Genomic DNA, 19,641 nt, shown 5'->3' with positions numbered 1-19,641 from the left:
CCAGATATGAATAGATTAGCTATTACTAAGCACATGCCCAGTGCCGTGCTATGTTAGGCACTTTAAATCTTATTATCTTATTGAAGACTGAAAATGTATATGATATATGCATTTTGATTTTCATTTAACAGGTGAGAAGTGAAGAGAAACCATTCAGGATCGATCACACAGCTGGAATGAACATGCTACCCAGCTCCAGAAGGAATCCTTTATATCCTTGACAATATGAATGCCTGCTGGAGTGATGTCACAGCCATGCAGGATGATCCTGCCAGCTATGTTCCAGTAGAGCCGAGATCCAAATCCAGGATGTGTAATTCTGAAACTTCCTATATACTGCTAACGGTGCTATGCATGGAGTAGGTTTCTTTCCTTCAAAAGGATACATTTTTATTTCTAACTTTTAAAAGTTAAGTTATTCAGCCTCAAAAGTATACAAAAATTTACAGAATGTTATAATAGAAACCTACAACCTAGATTTATTGTTATTTCATTGTATTTGTTTAAGGTCTTTTTTCTCGAAAAAAAAATTAGTAAGCAGATGTAACCACCTGCTTTCCTTTATTCCAGAGTTTATTCTTCAGGAATGTATCTTCTATATCCTGTTATTTTTTTTTAGTATTTATATGCTTTTAACAACAAAAAGTGTTCATAAAAGTTCCATAATTGGGCCTAGGGGCATGGCTCAAGGGAAGAGCACCTGCCTAAAAGAAGAACTGATACCAACCCTCCTTAAACTGTTCCATGAAATAGAAAGGGAAGGAAAACTGCCAAACACATTTTATGAAGCCAGTATTACACTTATCCCAAAACCAGGCAAAGACACCTCCAAAAAGGAGAACTATAGGCCAATCTCCTTAATGAACATTGATGCAAAAATCCTCAACAAAATAATGGCAAACTGAATTCAGCAACACATCAAAAAGATTATTCACCACGACCAGGTAGGCTTCATCCCAGGGATGCAGGGGTGGTTCAACATACGAAAATCAATAAACGCAATAAACCACATTAACAGAAGAAAAGACAAAAACCACTTGATCATCTCAATAGATGCAGAAAAAGCCTTGGATAAGATCCAACATCATTTCATGATAAAAGCTCTAAGAAAACTAGGAATAGAAGGAAAGTTCCTCAACATTATAAAAGCTATATATGACAAACCTACAGCCAGCATTATACTTAATGGAGAAAAATTAAAACCATTCCCTCTAAAATCAGGAACCAGACAAGGATGCCCACTATCTCCACTCCTATTCAACATAGTACTGGAATTCCTAGCCAGAGCAATTAGGCAAGAAGAAGGAATAAAAGGAATACAAATAGGTAAAGAAACTGTCAAAATATCCCTATTTGCAGACGACATGATCCTATACCTTAAAGACCCAAAAAACTCTACTCAGAAGCTTCTAGACATCATCAATATCTATAGCAAGGTAGCAGGATATAAAATCAACATAGAAAAATCATTAGCATTTCTATACACTAACAACGAGCAAACAGAAAAAGAATGTATGAAAACAATTCCATTTACAATAGCCTCAAACAAAATCAAATACCTAGGTGTAAACCTAACAAAAGATGTGAAAGACCTCTACAAGGAAAACTATACACTTCTGAAGAAAGAGATTGAGGAAGACTATAGAAAGTGGAGAGATCTCCCATGCTCATGGATTGGTAGAATCAACATAGTAAAAATGTCGATACTCCCCAAAGTAATCTACATGTTTAATGCAATTCCCATCAAAATTCCAATGACATTCATTAAAGAGATTGAAAAATCTACTGTGAAATTTATATGGAAACACAAGAGGCCACGAATAGCCAAGGCAATACTCAGTCAAAAGAACAATGCAGGAGGTATCACAATACCTGACTTCAAACTATATTACAAAGCAGTAACAATAAAAACAGCATGGTACTGGCACAAAAACAGACATGAAGACCAGTGGAACAGAATAGAGGATCCAGATATGAAGCCACACAACTATGAGCAACTTATCTTTGACAAAGGAGCTAAAAATATACGATGGAGAAATAGCAGCCTCTTCAACAAAAACTGCTGGGAAAACTGGTTAGCAGTCTGCAAAAAACTGAAACTAGATCCATGTATATCACCCTATACCAAGATTAACTCAAAATGGATCAAGGATCTTAATATCAGACCACAAACTCTTAAGTTGATACAAGAAAGAGTAGGAAATACTCTGGAGTTAGTAGGTATAGGTAAGAACTTTCTCAATGAAACCCCAGCAGCACAGCAACTAAGAGATAGCATAGATAAATGGGACCTCATAAAGCTAAAAAGCTTCTGTTCATCAAAAGAAATGGTCTCTAAACTGAAGAGAACACCCACAGAGTGGGAGAAAATATTTGCCAACTATACATCAGACAAAGGACTGATAACCAGAATATATAGGGAACTTAAAAAACTAAATTCTCCCAAAACTAATGAACCAATAAAGAAATGGGCAAGTGAACTAAACAGAACTTTCTCAAAAGAAGAAATTCAAATGGCCAAAAAACACATGAAAAAATGCTCACCATCTCTAGCAATAAAGGAAATGCAAATTAAAACCACACTAAGATTCCACCTCACCCCTGTTAGAATAGCCATCATCAGCAACACCACCAACAACAGGTGTTGGCGAGGATGCGGGGAAAAAGGAACCCTCTTACACTGTTGGTGGGAATGTAGACTAGTACAACCACTCTGGAAAAAAATTTGGAGGCTACTTAAAAAGCTAGACATCGATCTACCATTTGATCCAGCAATACCACTCTTGGGGGTATACCCAAAAGACTGTTACTCCAGAGGCACCTGCACATCCATGTTTATTGCGGCACTACTCACAATAGCCAAGTTATGGAAACAGCCAAGATGCCCCAGCACTGACGAATGGATTAAGAAAATGTGGTATCTATACACAATGGAATTTTATGCAGCCATGAAGAAGAATGAAATGTTATCATTCGCTGGTAAATGGATGGAATTGGAGAACATCATTCTGAGTGAGGTTAGCCTGGCTCAAAAAACCAAAAATCGTATGTTCTCCCTCATATGCGGACATTAGATCAAGGGCAAACACAACAAGGGGATTGGACTATGAGCACAAGATAAAAGTGAGAGCACACAAGGGAGGGGTGAGGATAGGTAAGACACCTAAAAAACTAGCTAGCATTTGTTGCCCTTAACGCAGAGAAACTAAAGCAGATACCTTAAAGCAACTGAGGCCAATAGGAAAAGGGGAACAGGAACTAGAGAAAAGGTTAGATCAAAAAGAATTAACCTAGAAGGTAACACCCACGCACAGGAAATCAATGTGAGTCAATGCCCTGTATAGCTATCCTTATCTCAACCAGCAAAAACCCTTGTTCCTTCCTATTATTGCTTATACTCTCTCTACAACAAAATTAGAAATAAGGGCAAAATAGTTTCTGCTGGGTATTGATGGGGGGGAGCGGGAGGGGGCAGAGTGGGTGGTAAGGGAGGGGGTGGGGGCAGGGGGGAGAAATGAACCAAGCCTTGTATGCACGTATGAATAATAAAAGAAAAATGAAAAAAAAAAAACAAAAAGTGTTCATAAAAGTTCCATAATTGGGCCTAGGGGCACGGCTCAAGGGAAGAGCACCTGCCTAACAAGTACAAGACCCTGAGTTCAAACCCTAGTACCACAAAAAACAAATGAACAAAAACTTTTTTCTTTCTTTTTTTTTGTGATGGTGGGGCTTTAACTCAGAGCCTTACTCTTGCTAAAAAACTTTTATAACTGGCAACATAGTGTACCTGTGTTTTTATAACTTTTTCTTTCTTTCTGATGATAGTGGGGGTTAAACTTGGTCTTACACTGGCCAGAAAGGTGCTTTACTAACTTGACCCATGCCCCAGCCCATTTTGCTTTCATTATTTTTGGGATACGGTCTTGTGTTTCTTGCCTACCTTATAGGTTGAGATGAGGTCTTGCTGGCTTTTTGCCCAAGCTGGCCTGCAACTGCAATCCTCCCAAGTAGCAGGTATTAGAGATGTGAACCACCGTGCCTGGCCTTCAGTTTTCTTTGTTAATTAAACATTGTAAGCTATGATTCTGAGATTTATCCATGATGATATGCATAATCCTGTACATTCTTATGTGTGATGCATCTGCCATAACTTATTTATCCATTCTCCACTGGTTAAGGATTCAGAGTATTTCCATCTTTTCTGGCCACTACAAATAAGACTGCAGCCTTGCCATCCATTCCTTTGTACATGGGAGGAGATTTCTCTCTAAGGTCTACTACTGGAAGTGAAAGGCTGGTCATTGAGACCCTTCTCCAGCCACTGTGGTAGCTGTGGTGTCTGTACCAAAGGTTTTTGTCAGCCTACGCTTCTACCAATGGCAGATGAGTGCCTGTTATGTTAACAGCCTCTCCAGATCTATTAACCCAGATTTAAGACATGTGCTAACCTGCAGACATACAACGGGTTTTAACATTAACTCTCCAGATCACTGATGAGGCCGAGTACCTCCATGTGTTCACTTAGGTATCCTCTTGAACAAGTTGCTTGATCAGATTCTTCACCCACTTTTCTAGCGGCTCTTTGGTTTGGTGTTTGAATTCAGGGCCTCACCCTTGCTAGGCAGGTGCTTTGCCCCCTGAGCCATGACCCCAGCCCTTTTTGCTTTAGTTACTTTAGATAGGGCCTTGAACTTTTGGCTAGGGTTGGCTTTGGACTACAATCTTATTCTGGAATAGCTGGGATGATAGGTGTGTGCCACCATGCAAGGATTATTTGTTGAGATGGGGGTCTCATTAACTTTTTTTGCCTGGCCTGGGCTCAAACTGCAATCCTGTCCATCTCAGCCTCCCAAGTAGCTGGGATTACATGAGGGAACCACCACGTCTAGCTAGCCTTTCCTTTTTCATAAACTATAAGAGTTCTTTATAAATTCTGAACCAATACTCTGTTGGTTAGATATGTTTCAAGTATCTTCCTACAGACTGTGGCTTGTGTTTCAATTATTGTATTTTTACATGGTTTTATATTTTAAGTGGTAAGGCTTATCATATCTATCATTATGTTTCTAAAATATTACTTAGAAAAATTCTTCCCTATGCTTACATAGGTAACGTAGAATAACAATACTTACACAACACACTCTATGCCAGTCCATCTTAGTGCTTTCTGTACCGTCGAGCATCTGCTTTCAGGATGCAGAAGGCATTATTATCATCTCTGTTTCACAGGTGAGGAAACTGAGGCTAAGGGAGCCTTTCCAAAATGTTTTGAAGTTTTTCTGCTTATTTTTATAACCGATTTTGAATTTGTATATGGTATATTTAGGAATCTACTTTTCATTATATCTTTTAATTCTAATTTTTATCATATGAATTAACAAGTCATGTTAATTTATCAAATGTGCTACCTTTCCCCTACTGGTGAGCAATGGCTTTTCTGCCTTTTACTAAAACCTGACTCATCTCTGAGTCAGTGTCTGGTTTATTTCTGCTCTGTTGGATACTGGTCTTTCCTGAGACCAGCACCATGCTAATGTCAGTTTTATAATGTGGATTTCAGTACAGGGATTCTGTTTTCCAAATTCAATTTCCTTACAATTGTTTGGGCCAAACTGAATTTTAGAATCACCTAGTCAAGTTCTACAGAGGATTACTGTATTATTAAATACTTCTGCTGAGTGTCACCCAAAATCAGTATTTCTTTGCAGTGAAAAAGAGACCAGCACAATATTAAACTCAAAAGAGAAATCTATCACCACTACCTCTGTCACAACAGGACCAGTTAAACGACTGTATATGCACAGTGATATGACATGGTACTATTAAGACACTGAAAAAGATGTGTAAATAATATGTGTAAATAATATAAGCTGGACCTCCCAGACACTGGAAAGTGAAAAATCAAAGTATAGAGCCTTATGTACTTGTGAACTAGGGTATGAAAATGAAAATAAGAAGTATCTGCTGGGCTGGGCTGTACCTGAGTAGTGGAACACATGTGAGAACCAGGGTTCAATCCTTACCATTAAAAAAGAAACAGAGTACACTCATATTTGTTTCTTACATTCATAAAGAAATTAGTAATAGAGGTTCCCATGAATGTCGACAGGATGGAGTAGGAGCTGAGTGGACAGGGCAAGGGGTGGAAGAACTTTTAAACATGTCTTTATTATGCACATATAGACATAGACACACACATACTGATTTGGCGGTGTGGGGATTTGAACTCGGGCCTCATGCTTGCTAGGTAAGTGCTCTACCACTTGAGCTACACCCTTAGCCCTTTTGCCTGGACTGGCTTTGAACCTTGATCCTCTTGTCTCTGCCTTTCGAGTAGCTGGGATAACAGACATGTGTTACTACACACCCGGCCATATATATATATATATATATATATGTATATATGTATATTTAATTCCATCCCCACCTCCTTCCCCTTGCTATCTTTTTTTTTTCTTTCTTTCCCTCTCTCCCTCCCTCCCTCCCTTCCTTTCTTCTTTCTTTCTGAGACAGGACCTCATCATGTTACCCAGGCTTGTCTCCACCTTCTGGACTCAGGTGATCCTCCTGCCCCAGCCTCCCAACCGCTCGTACTTCCGGTGTGCACCACCATACCTGCCTTAATAATATTATAAATTTATAAATGATGTGACTCTGTTACCTGACTGGAAAAAAAGGTAAGCATTCTAATTTTCCTCCTAGAATGCCATCTTCACTAACATCTCTTTAATGCTAAAAAGCCAAAACGAGACAGATGAACTGCACATGCACATCATGTTTCTTTGCTGGAAAAGGCCTGAAGCATGGGAAGTGCGGGATCACATGGCCCTCGTCTCCTTTGTAGGACAAGTGTGTTTAATATCTTAGATCTTTCCGCAAGTCCAAAGGTGGTGAACAGCACAGGTAGTTCGATACTGGCTGTAGTGGGAGAGTTTACATCACAGAAACAGGCAAATACTACCAATGAGAGGTCCCTCCCACCACTAAGAGATTTGTTTGCTAAATTTACTAGTGGACAGAAGTAACATTTACAGTGGAGTTAGCAGCGTGTGGTGGTGCGTGCCTGTAATTCCTGCTACTCAGGAGGCAGATATTGGGAGGATTATGGTTCCAGGACTGCCTGGGTAAAAAGTTGATGAGGCCAAATCTCAAAAAACAAGTCAGACCTGGTGGTATGTGCTTGTAATCCCAGCTACATGGAAAGCAGAGACAGGAGGCTCACAGTTTGAGACCCTATCTGAAAAAAAGAAACTAAAAACAAAAGGAATGGAGATGTGGCTCAAATGGTAAAAAGCTTGCCTAACAAGCTCAGTGCCTTGAATTCAAATCCCAGTACTGCCAAAAAAATATATTAAAGATTGCCACTTACATTAAAATTTACCACAGGATAGAGGTAATCTTAAGATACACTAAAGTTCAAAAAGTGCAACCAGAGAACAGACACTATGGTCTTTTAGGCGATTTCAGGAGCACTATGTGGGGAAGAACTTCAGGGTAGTGGATCTTCTAACACATTTTCTCCTAGGTTGTACTTGATGGAGGTCAAATGCAGCCCCACAGTCAGATCTTGATAAACCTTCTCTTACTTGTTCAGTTTTCCCAGCACAAGTTGAAGTATAGATTAAAGTAATGGACACCACAGTGAACCTAGGGCATGTATTATCACTCACAATATGGAGAATGGATATTTTAAAAATATAAGAAATTAATAACTTGCGAACTGTGCAACTGCTCGAGCTCCTTTAATTAAATCAATGTGAAAACGTGTAACAGAGAAAGCAATCGTCAGTGTTAGTCCAGGGCACAGAAAGTATCTATAATCCTTTCACATACCTTGGCACACATGCGGCAGCCAGTCACTAAACAGCAGCTGCATTAGGTAACTGTCAAGCACAGTAAGGATATGCTCAAAGACATGATGCACATGGTCCTTTACTCACCCAGCTCAATACAGGTGATCCCGAGGGACCAAATGTCAACCTTCCCATCATACTGTCCTTCATCCATCGCCAAGATCACCTCTGGAGCCATCCTACCAAACATAACGAGCAGAACTTGAGTTGAAAAATCAAAAACAAGCTTCCCTTTATACAGTGATTCAACAAAATAGCTGCTCTTAAGGATACTTAAAATTTTTATCTGCCGGATACTGGTGGCTCACGAATGTAATCTTAGCTACTTGAGATCAGGAGGATCTTGGTTCAAGGCCCGCCCTGACAAATAGTTCTCAAAATCCCATCTCCAAAATAATCAGAGGAAAATGGACTGGAGGTGTGGCTCAAGTAGTAAAACACCTGTTTTGCAAGCATGAAGCCCTGAGTTCAACCCCCAGTCCCACCAAAAACCAAACAAAAATCCTTTTATTTGATAGAGCTATTTCCTTATAAGCTGTTTTGAAAAACATTATTCAAAATGTAAATATACTTAATGATTTACATGAAATAATATATTATTTTCAATAAATCCATCAGTTTGATCTTGGGTAAATTACTTAAATCATCTGCCTATCAGTTTCTTCATCTATAAAATGGAGAGAATTTGAGTAGTGACCTCATTGAGACTGGTAAAGGACTAACATATATGAAATGCAAATAATGAAACCACGTGAAAAATATTCTTCAGAGCAATATGAACCAATGTTATCAGTTATTCCAAAAATACTGCAATTTACAAAACAAAATAAAACAGTTTATGGTAATGGGTGCCACTTGGTTTGTTTGTTCATAATGCACAGTGGTTAGGAGGACAGGGGCCACATCAGTTTAATGTCTTTGGACAGAACCATATTCTATTACTGTGTATAAGCAGTGTTTGGCAAATGCTATTGCATGAAGCAGCTGAATTTTTCTCAGTGTGTAGTGAATTTTCCAGAATATAAGTCATTCTCAGAGATAGATGTAATGAAATTCCAAGGTATCTGTGAAAGGCAGGAAAGAAATCTGGAATAGAATTGGGGGAACGACTGTAAGTCAGAATGACAAGTGAGATGAAATACCAGAGAATTCCACAAAGACAAGAACTTGGATTTCTTTCATTGGAAGGTAACACTTCCACTTGTTGGCTAGCCAGCGAAAGTTGTCCTTACCTGAGACTGCCCCAAGAGAAAAGTTCAAAAGAAACCTCAAATGAAATATAAAACCTGAGTTCAGTGAGTTGATAATCTTACTCAGTTTATACACAGTGACATCAACTTCATTTGAACAATTTAAAGTCATTCTAAGTTTTATCCTAAGAGTGTTTCTTTGTTTGCTTGTGAGTTTTCTTTCTCAAATGTAATCTCATTGGTAACACACTGCGAAACACCAAAACCATGATAGAGTGTCTGCCTAGCAGGCATGAGGCTCTGAGTTCAACCCCCAGTGCCACGAAAAACAAAACAAAACAAAACCATTTCAGGGGCCATCTTGTCTTCATGCTCATGTATATGTATCAGAGCTATACCGTATTTTCCCTTTGCACGTACCAGTAAGGTGTGCCCACGAAGGAGTTGGCAGGAGAAGCCATGGAGGCAGATCCAAAATCAGCTAGCTTCACCTGGCCTGGCTCTGTTAGGAGAATATTTCCTGCTTTAATATCCCTATAGGAAAAATTAAGAGGGTTAGAAAATTACTTTTCTACTTTGACTATGGAATAGGTCAGAACATGCAATTAATAAGATAAAAAGTTTATTTAAAAAAGTTTGCTCAGATGGCCAGAAGGGAATTTAGTAATTACTGCATAATATAAGGGTCCCAGATTCCTGGGTATACTTACAGGTGGGATGTCACAATTATCTACAGGTAGATCTTTCTTCAGAGGGAGGGAAAAGAATGAGAAAGAAGGCAGACATAGCAGATGAGGAAAGCAGCTTGCTGCTATCCTTTTAAAAGTATGTTCTTAAATGCTAAATCCAGTCACCAAAGTATTCCTTGTGCGGGGGAAATTGGTGCCATTTGTAACTGCCTTTTGTTTTTTCCTCTTCCAAATCATGTGACATTTTTGGAGTCTACACACACCTGTGTTGACTACCTATCCAATAATCTCAACTACACACATACCTTTTCTTTCTTGCCTGTGACCCTTTCTCTCTGCCTTTAATTGTAACTGCATCTCTAAGGCATTTGAGGTTACACGTTATAGAGAGGAGGTTATTTTAAAAATAACACGTTACAGTAAAAAGAGGACCCTGAAAGATCAAAACAAACAAGGATTAGGAGTTAGGAAATTGCATTTTTATTGTACTGCTACAATGAATTGAAAGCGGTTACCACTACAAATATTTGATGTTCTATGCGGCAAAAAGTTTTTAAAATGTGATTTGAAAATTCATTGGTCAGTATGATCATTTAGAATGAGAAGATGGAATGTTCTCCTGACTCCTTTTTAAAAAGACAGGAGGTATGATGAGTATAGGAACCAAGTTGATGGGCCATGGAAAGATAAATTGGAGAAGATGAGGAAAACTATGTCAAGTAGAAAATGATCAGGTTCAAGTGCTTCCCAAACAACTTTTACAAAAACTTCCCTTGAAAATGCAGTTTCTTTCCTTGTGATGACATTAGGCATTAACAGAGAGAAAGAAAAACAAAAAAGGCATTATTGTTTGCTCTTTGCAGCAGAAAAGTATCTTTTCTCTTATTTTCTATTAGAAGACTAAACTGCCTCTTAAACCAAAATAATAAAAAATCTGAGACACAGCATTCATTTTCAAAACTAAAGAACACTCATTTTTTTCTTTTCAACTTCTACAAACTAAAGATGATAATGTGTTATACATAATAAAATAGTAAGCTAATGTGCAGATTAAGATAATAAAGACACACAAAAAACTGAACTGTGGCTTAAAATAAAAGCAGGCAAAATTATCATAAGTGAGTTGGCATTCAGTAATAAAATGTTGGTTCCAAGAAACACATTGGAAAAAAAATTGCTGGATCCATAGATATGATGATAAATATATTTAATCAATATTATTTACTAGATACAATTAGGATTATTTGAATGTAATGTAATTTGTTGTGTGATGTTGGCGATTGAACCCAGGGTTTCACACATGCTAGGCCAGGGTCCTGCCACTGAGCTCCACCCCAGTCCAACCATTCTTCATCTTTATAAACAAGCCAGATTCCTGGCAGGATTTGTGTGCCTGTCTTAAGGAAGTTCTGTTTTTGTGGCACTAGTAACTAGTGAGGCAGCTCTGGGGTGACTGGAACAGAAGTAAAAGTGGGAACTATGACCTAATGGTTTCACTTCCGCCCAGTTAATGCCAAATGTTTGTGAGCCATCTCAGGTCCTCACATGCATCTGATATTCTACATCTTCTACCATTCGCTAGGGTGACTGCTAGAAGCTCTTTACTAAGAGAAGGGAAGATTGTTAACCATGGCTTTCTTCAGGAGAAGTTAGTGAAGGGAAGTTGGTTGGAGGGTGGAGAGTGGGGTTATGTGACAGAAAATATATGGTAGCGGGTAGGGATGTAGTTCTGTGGTAGAGCACTTGGCTAGCCTATGTGAGGCCGTGGATTCAATCACCAGCACCAAGATGGGGATAAAAGAAAGAAAAGAAAATTTAAGGCAAAAGAAAGCCCTCGATGACTGGATTAAGAGTGAGAAGTTTGAATTTCAGTCCTAACTTCAGTCCTAACTCTATTGCTTAAATGCTTAAAATCATAGGCAAGTTACTTACATCTTTCTGAGTTTTAGTCTCATCACCAGCCACATTTTAAGGCAGTACGTCTTAAGTACGTATCTGCATGGATTTTAGGAATGCAAAATGTCTTAAAGTCATAAAACAGTACTTGTAGAAGATAAACCAGTTATTTTCAATAGGAGAAGAAACTCAGCTATGAAATAAATACATGCAAGGAAGTTAATTCTCTTCTCTTTTCTTCTTGACATTTGTGTGTGTGTATATATGTGTGTGGTACTGGGGTTTGAACTCAGGGCCTCACGCTTGCTAGGCAGGAGCTCTTCCCACTTGACCCACTCTGCCAGCTCTTCTTGACAGTATCAAGAAGTCACTAGGACCTTCTTGGAATTTTCCTGTACCACACACCCTAGAGATTGGTTACCTACAGAAGAAAGGTGATGTAAGTCTTTGTGAATGTAAGGGCCAGGAGATGGGAGATAAATTCTGGCAACATTACTCCTTACATCCAGGAGCAATAGTAATCTGTTTACTTCTTACAAGTCCTTAGCCCTCCCCCCTTACCCCGGCCAAATTAAAGCATGCACTAATTTTCAACGTTCCTGAAATAGAAAGTCCTGTAAAGGAGGTGAAAATGAAACTGGTCTCTCATCTTACCTGTGAATCAACTCATGAGAATGTAGGTAGGCGAGTCCCTGCAAGGCACCATGAGTAATGGCAGCAATCTCCACTTCCTGAAGTGGCTTTTTATGAACTGAGGAAAGAGGCAGGGAAGACCAGGAACTATGGTCACTTTCATTACTTACTATAGCACAAAGTCATACACTATCAAATGACAATTTGCAAACATATTCACCTAAATACACAAGGTATTTCTTTCTTATAGAATAGCAATAAATGATTGGATAAGAGGAAAAACAAATAAATAAAAACAAAACAAATCTACCCTTCCAAACAAAATAACAGCAACAATGAAAGCCTGGTATTCATGAAGTAGTGCATTGTTCATTTACTGTCAGTGGCAAATCAATGCCATGATGATTCCAACTGGCCAAACACAAATGTCATCAGTCTCCTCTAACATTTTTAAGTGCCTGGAGGGTTCGAGGTCACAATGTCCTCCTCTGCCACAAAGCCATCATTACCCCCTCTAACTGTAAGTTTTCATTATTTGTAAAAGCTAATAAATGACTTCTATTCAGAAATTAAGGATGATTTAAGACATTTTTAGTGTACATTTTTAATACAGCCTCTGGTTGACAATACCTACCTTTCACTCATCCACACAAATGAACTTGATGTTTTTGGCTATACATACTACATCATATTAACCAAACATTTTAGCAGTACCTGCCCTGGATGGGCCATGAACAGCAGAAAAGGACCGAACATCACCCAGATCCTCGAGTGACTCTGCAGAGGTGTTTGCATGGCTTATCCCTATCACCCTGCCCACCCCATCACCATTCAAGTACACTGTGCACACTGCCCTCAAAACAGGAATAGATGACATCCTGACTGAGGTAAAGCAGAAATGAGGGCTCAGGGTCTTACTCTTACCTTCTAACAAGTCAGAGGCTGAGCCTAAGCAGTATTCCATCACCAACTGTAACATATTAAAAAATAATCAGAACAATAAAGGTTAATAAGAAGCTTCCCGAGGAACTGAGAGTGCTAGAATGAAGGTTATGACAAACCAAACCTGTACTGTTCTGGTCATCTGACACTAACTGATTTTCCTAATTGTCAACATCTTCATTTTTGTTATATCCAACTGGAATTCACCATATCCAGTCAGGGGGGCCAGGATGCAGGATATGAAAGTACACTGTAAATGGCCAAGTGGAGATAGTCAATTTATTTATTTACCACTTTCCATACAGCCTTGTTTTAAAAAAGGTTTCAAGCAGTTGGATTGCATTATAAATTAAAATGCATAACTTAGGCAGTATCCAAAAAATACACAAACCAGTAAAATCTGTGTTGAGAACTATTAGTTAAATAAGATAAGTCACATGTGAGGGCCCAGGGTTAAAATTGCCAGAACCAAAACTAAACCAATCCTCCTCCCCACCCAAAAAAACAGACAGATAAACAAAAAAACCCAGCAAGCAGTAAATCTTTATTTTCACATTTTGAAAGCTCAAAACATGAAACACATCTAGTACAGAACACATTCTATGTTTTATTTATTTTTTTGGAGGCACTGTGGTTTGAACTCAGCACCTTATGCTTACTGGGCAGGCACTCTTACCTCTTCAGCCACCCTGCCAGCCTGAGAACTCATTGTAAACATGTAGCTTGCTTTGTGTCATTATCTTGAATCCCCGAGTGTAGGAAATATTTTAATGTATATCTTTAAAATACTTACATAATAATATTACTAAAACACCACTGATAATTCTTGGTTTGGCAATATTGGGAGGCTTTCATGAATCAAAAATGCTGAAACATTTTCTTAACTCTCACCTCAGATCCTGTGTATCCCAGACTATTGATTTGTAGCTAAAGTCAAAACCACACAAACATATTATTTTGTTACTCTGAAAACCAGTGCTCATAATAAAGTATAAAATTCCTGTAATTGACTAAGCATAACCAAAACCAATATGCCAGTGCCTTTACTTGAACAATTAATATAAATATTCATTACTGGATTAGCTTAGAATATTAAATGAACTTCAACACTTTAGGGCTGGTGGAGAGGTGCACGAGGTAGAGCAGCTGCAGAGCAAGCGTGAGGCCTGGGTTCAAACCCCAGTACCACTGGAAAAAAAAAAAAGTTTAGACACTTCATAATTGTTTTCTGCATGGTATAAAAAACAGACTCAGAAATTCTTATTTTATTTTTTATTTCTTGTCTCTTATTTTTCTTTAATTCTTATTGAAATGGAAGATTTTACAAATGCTTTAAGTTTTTTTCTTTAATCAACTTTGTGGAAACCTTTTAAAATTGTATCACATAGTTTTCTAACTTTTTAAATTGGATAACTAAATATGGATTTATAACTTCCTTACACTGAATATATGAAACCTGCAAAAGATGCTCCTTGACTTACAATGGGGTCATGTCCTGATAAGTCCATCCTAAGTTGAGAAAAACGTAAGTTTAAAATGCCTTTAATATACCTAATTTACTAAGCATCATAGCCTAGCGATACAGTATACTAGTCCCCGCTTTATCCACGGCTTCATTTTCTGCTGCTTTAGTTACCTGCAGCTGACTGTGGTCCAAAAATATTAAATGAAGAATTGCACAAATAGGCAACTCTTAACTTTTAAATTACACCCTGTTTGGAGTAGCATGCTGAATTCTGTCACTGTCCCGCTCTGCTCAAGAAGGGAATCATCCCTTTGTCCAGAGTACCTACTATGTATATACCACCTGCCACTCAGTCACTTCGTAGTCATCTTGGTGACTGCTCAGATCACCTGGCTCAAAATTGCAGCGCTTATATTTAATTAATCTGTATTCTACTCAGCTGGCAATTTTAGTGCAGTGTTATTTGTAATTGCTTTACTTTATCTGTTGGTTATTATTAACCTCTTACCATGCCTAATTTATAGATTTTACACTTTATGCTAGGTATTTGTGCACTGGAAAAATCCTAGTATACACAGAAATAGGTACTATCTCTAAAAGAATCAGAGCAAACAGGCTACCAGTACGGCTCAAGTGATAGAGCACCTGCCTACCAAGCAGGAAGACCTGAGTTCAAATCCTGGTACCACCCTACCCTCCCCCAAAATTCCAAAAGGTCTTGCCTTTTGCTTTAATAAATAATTCATAATAAAAACAAACAAGTAAGTCACAAGACGATGCCTCTGTAGAGTGCTTTATAAAATGAAAATTCCAATATGCTAGACATTATATAATTTAATCTTATTTAAAGTATAATATAGGACACACTTGGAAATATAAACAAATCTCAAATACTGGTAACTAAAGTCAACTGGGACATAAATGCAATTTATAATTTTACAGTTCAAATAGAAAAACATTTAAAATAAAATAGATAATGGAGAATTGTTGACTTACCCAAGCAGTGTGCTCCTTCAAGTAACAGCCTTTGTACTCAATGGTATTAGGGTGCTTCAACTGTCGCAAAAACTTAACTTCCTTAAGAATATCTTGCCATTTCTATTAAACTCAAAAAGAAATGTTTTAAGTTGCAGTGAAAATAGTATTTTATTATCAAGCATACATTTACAATGTCCTTTTTATTACTTTAAATGGGCATATGGTAAATGCTTAAAATGAAGAACATATTAACACTTGTATTATTTCATTTGAGTGGATGTAATTATAACTCTAGCACAAGTATTATAGTAAAAGCATTGCACACGTCCACCTTCTGCTCTAGAAAATAGGTGATTAATCTGGAATACTAGGAACTTTTTTATATGCTCCACAAGAAAAAAAAAAAAGAACTGTGGTAAAGAACTGTTTAAAGAATTTTGTGAATTTCTTTTCTGTAACTTTTGTTTTTCATTGACACACAGTAATTGTATGTATTTATGGGGCACACTGTGATGTCCTCATGTAACATGTAGATATATGTGTAATATATGTGTAACATAGATACATGTAGATAGACGTGTAATTGTGTAATAATCCAATCAGACTGTTCAGCATGTCCATCATCTCAAACACTTATTTCTCTGTGGTAAGAACATTCAGAATCTTCTCTTTGAGTTATTTTGGAATGTACACTACACTACTGTTAACTATAGTCACATACTGTGTGTGGTGTAGAACACCAGAACTTATCATTTTGTTAACTTTATAATATCTGGATGATATTAATTTAGGCACACAACTGTCTAATCTTACCTCATGTGTCTGCTTCCCACTATAGGACATTTTTTTAACTGCCACCACCTCATTTGTGTGAGCATTTGTGGCCTGTATTAAGAGGGAAGATGAAAAATAAAAATAATTAATGATGTTTTAACCAATTTAACTTAAATATTTGACTAGAGACTTTCAAAATAATATTCTTACACTTCAGATTCATTTCAAAGATACTTCAACTTTTTTTTTTGTGGTACTGGAACTTGAACTCAGGGCCTACACCTTGAACCACTCTACCGGCTTTTATGTTTTGGGTATTTTTGAGATAGAGTCTTGAGAACTATTTGCCTGGGCTGACTTTGAACCATGATCCTTCTGGATCTCTGCCTCCTGAGTAGCTAGGATTATAAGAGTGAGCCACTGGCGCCCTGCTTTTGATAGACTAGATAGACATTTCCACTTCAGCATTAAGGAACATTGCTTTATCCCTTTCTGTATACATGCACAGCTTGTAATATGAAAAAGGATTAGAGTTCAACAAAATATATACAATTAAACAACAGAATGGTTAATTTCCAAAATACCTATACTGGTTTTACCTTACAGAATGTTTGTCAATACAGAGAGCCACTTTAATAAATAGGATGTAGTCACTAAGAAATTCATAAAAGAATGCGGTATTCTATTTATAATGTATTCGTACAAATATATACGTGTAAATGCATATACACATAAAGATGTGAAAAAAGCTACATAGCACGATCCTATGTTTATGAAATAACAATAAGGGAGTAGCTTATGTGTGGAAAAATTATAAAAGAATATATGCCAAAATATGTAACAATGAACTCCCCTGGAACATTACTTTCCAACAGAACTTTCTGTGATGATGGAAAAGATTTGTACACCATCCGGTAGAGTTGCATATATAATGTGGTTAGGGTGACTGAGGAAGTAAATTTTTAATTTCATTAACAAATTTAAATATGCTTAGTGGCTACGTAATTAACAGGGCACCACAGGTAAGATTGACTCTAGGAAGCATGTTCACTTTTGGGGTTACTTATGTTTTATAGTAAGAATGTGTTATATATACAGACGCACACATTTATGTATTTTCTATAATGGTTGTCTTAGAATATCTCTACTTATCTTCATCATAGTTAAGACACACATTCACTGAAAGCACCTAGGTGAAAGCCAGAACTAAACTCAAGTGATAGTTTTTTCCTCTCAATTTACTTAAAAGATTTAAAACTAATTTTCTTAAAATTCTCATAATAATAAACAAGGGATTTTGAAAGACTATCTAATTTTGGCTTTCTTTAATACCAGGGCTCTGCCTCAATGCCACATTCCCGATGTAAGTGAGCTAGTCCTATTTATTGTGTGATTTGTTGCTAATGTGGCCCAACAGATCTCAAGCACTAGTTCAGAGGTGAAAGACTGGAATTCAACCACTGATAAAATCAGGTTACAATTTTAAAGAAAAATTCTTGACCATTTTTCTTAAACATAATTAATTAAATAAGTTCCTCAGGTACAGAGCAATGGTTTCTAATTTTAAAAAAAGGATTAATTGTAATAATGAGCAATAATTTACTGATATGGAAAAACTTCAAGCGTACATTCTTTTTTTTTTTTTTTTTGTATGGGACCAGGGTTTGAGCGCAGGGCTTCTCACTTGCAAAGCAGATGCTCTATTGACTGAGCCCCATATCCAGTCCACTTTGCTCGGGTTATTTTTGGAGATGGGGGTCTCAGGAACTAGTTGCCTGGGCTGGCCTCAAATGATTATCCTCCCAATCTTAGACAAAGCTACGAGCACAGGCACGAGTGACTAGCTCCTGGCTAGGATATTCTTAAAAAGTAGCAAAATGCAGAGAAAATGCACACACATAAATATAACTTTTTATAAACACTAACAAAGTCCTTTTAAAGATATATTATTGGTGTAGAAGATACAGACCAACTTGCTAAAAACAACAATCTTAGAAGTGGGGCAAGATGGTAGATTAGTAGCTTCCTCTGTATGACTGTGAATGAGAATTATCAGGGCAACAAAGGAGAGACCATATTCCAAAGACAGAAAAAGAGGAAGATTATCTGGAATCATAAAGGAGGAGACAGGACTGCTGAAAAGCATGGAGAAACAGAGAGGTAACTGAGAAGAGCAGGACACAGTCTACAGCTCCAATCGTGGCTCCCCAGGGAGGATGGGAAGGCAAAGCCACAACTACAAGGTAAGTCAAGCAAACCTGGTGACAGACTGGCCAACAGAGCCACAAAATAAGCTCCCACTTCATACAAGCCTCAAATCCAGTAAGGAGTGACTCCTCCTGCATGGCAGACCAGCTTTGGAGAAGGAAGACATTATGTCACTCCCCATATCTCAAAGAGATGGTGTCTATAGCCAGGCACCATTTTGAGAGGGGGGCCTATTGTTTGTGACTAAACTACTATGGGGACCAGAAAAATAAGAAACAATTGAGCAATCATGGCTAGGGACCCTAGGAGCATCCTACCCAAGGGCCTGGGCTGGAGGTGGCCATGAGAAGTGGTTATACAGAACGGCAGGACCTGATGTGGACCTCCTAAGAAGTCTAAGCAGCAGGAAGCTTGGGCTATGATGGGTTGGTGGCTCCACTCTTTGTGGCAAGGAGTAGGCCCCATCACCTGAGGACCACTGCAGAAACAGAACTTGGAGCTCATAGGCTGGTGGATTGCTCAGTCTTCATGAACTGCCTCCTGGTGGTACAGACAGGACTGGGAGGTCTGAGCACGGATCCTGACTCCTCCAGCCCACAGGGTTGGAGTCTAAAAGCCGCAAGTTAGGCAGAGTACTTGATTCCTTTGGTTTTCCTCCTCCAGTGTAGAACTCAGTGCTTTGTTTGATTCTCCTATTCACTGAAGCATTTAGGGCCCCTAGGCTAGTATACTTGCTGTCCCTTTGGGCACAAATAGAGGGGCCTGTGGATCAAATGGGAAACTGCCTGACCCACAGGTTGCAAACTCTTCATTGACAGCAGCAACTCTTGGTCCACAAAGAAAGGAAGCTTCCATAGTGAAAGCATTCCAGAGGTGGACAACTAAACTTTGATTGGTCCTACCCTCATCCCACATACAGCGCCAGCCTGTACATGCTAACTAGTTTTATTCTGAGTGGTTCTGGGGACGAATGAGGCCCAGTGTCCTGAGCACTGGGTGAATGTTTGACTACT

General features: G+C 38.2%; 1 protein-coding gene across 3 annotated transcripts in view; it reads right to left on the bottom strand.

The window, feature by feature from the left end:
* The window catches only part of Taok3 (TAO kinase 3), a 172,689-nt gene that overhangs the window by 58,730 nt on the left and 94,318 nt on the right, over positions 1–19,641 (bottom strand). For all 3 annotated transcript variants that reach the window (XM_074060851.1, XM_074060852.1, XM_074060854.1), the window contains exons 4-9: positions 16,460–16,531; positions 15,665–15,766; positions 13,186–13,231; positions 12,283–12,379; positions 9,464–9,577; positions 7,941–8,032 (exon numbers count right to left, since the gene is read on the bottom strand). In XM_074060851.1, coding sequence (XP_073916952.1) covers positions 7,941–8,032; positions 9,464–9,577; positions 12,283–12,379; positions 13,186–13,231; positions 15,665–15,766; positions 16,460–16,531 — 523 coding nt within the window. The remainder of the gene's footprint in view (positions 1–7,940; positions 8,033–9,463; positions 9,578–12,282; positions 12,380–13,185; positions 13,232–15,664; positions 15,767–16,459; positions 16,532–19,641) is intronic.

This window comes from Castor canadensis, chromosome 18 (genome assembly GCF_047511655.1).
Source record: "Castor canadensis chromosome 18, mCasCan1.hap1v2, whole genome shotgun sequence".
In the NCBI taxonomy this organism is placed as follows: Eukaryota; Metazoa; Chordata; class Mammalia; order Rodentia; family Castoridae; genus Castor; species Castor canadensis.
The sequence above is the reverse complement of the archived record's forward strand: the minus strand, read 5'-3'. Positions and strand labels throughout refer to the sequence as shown.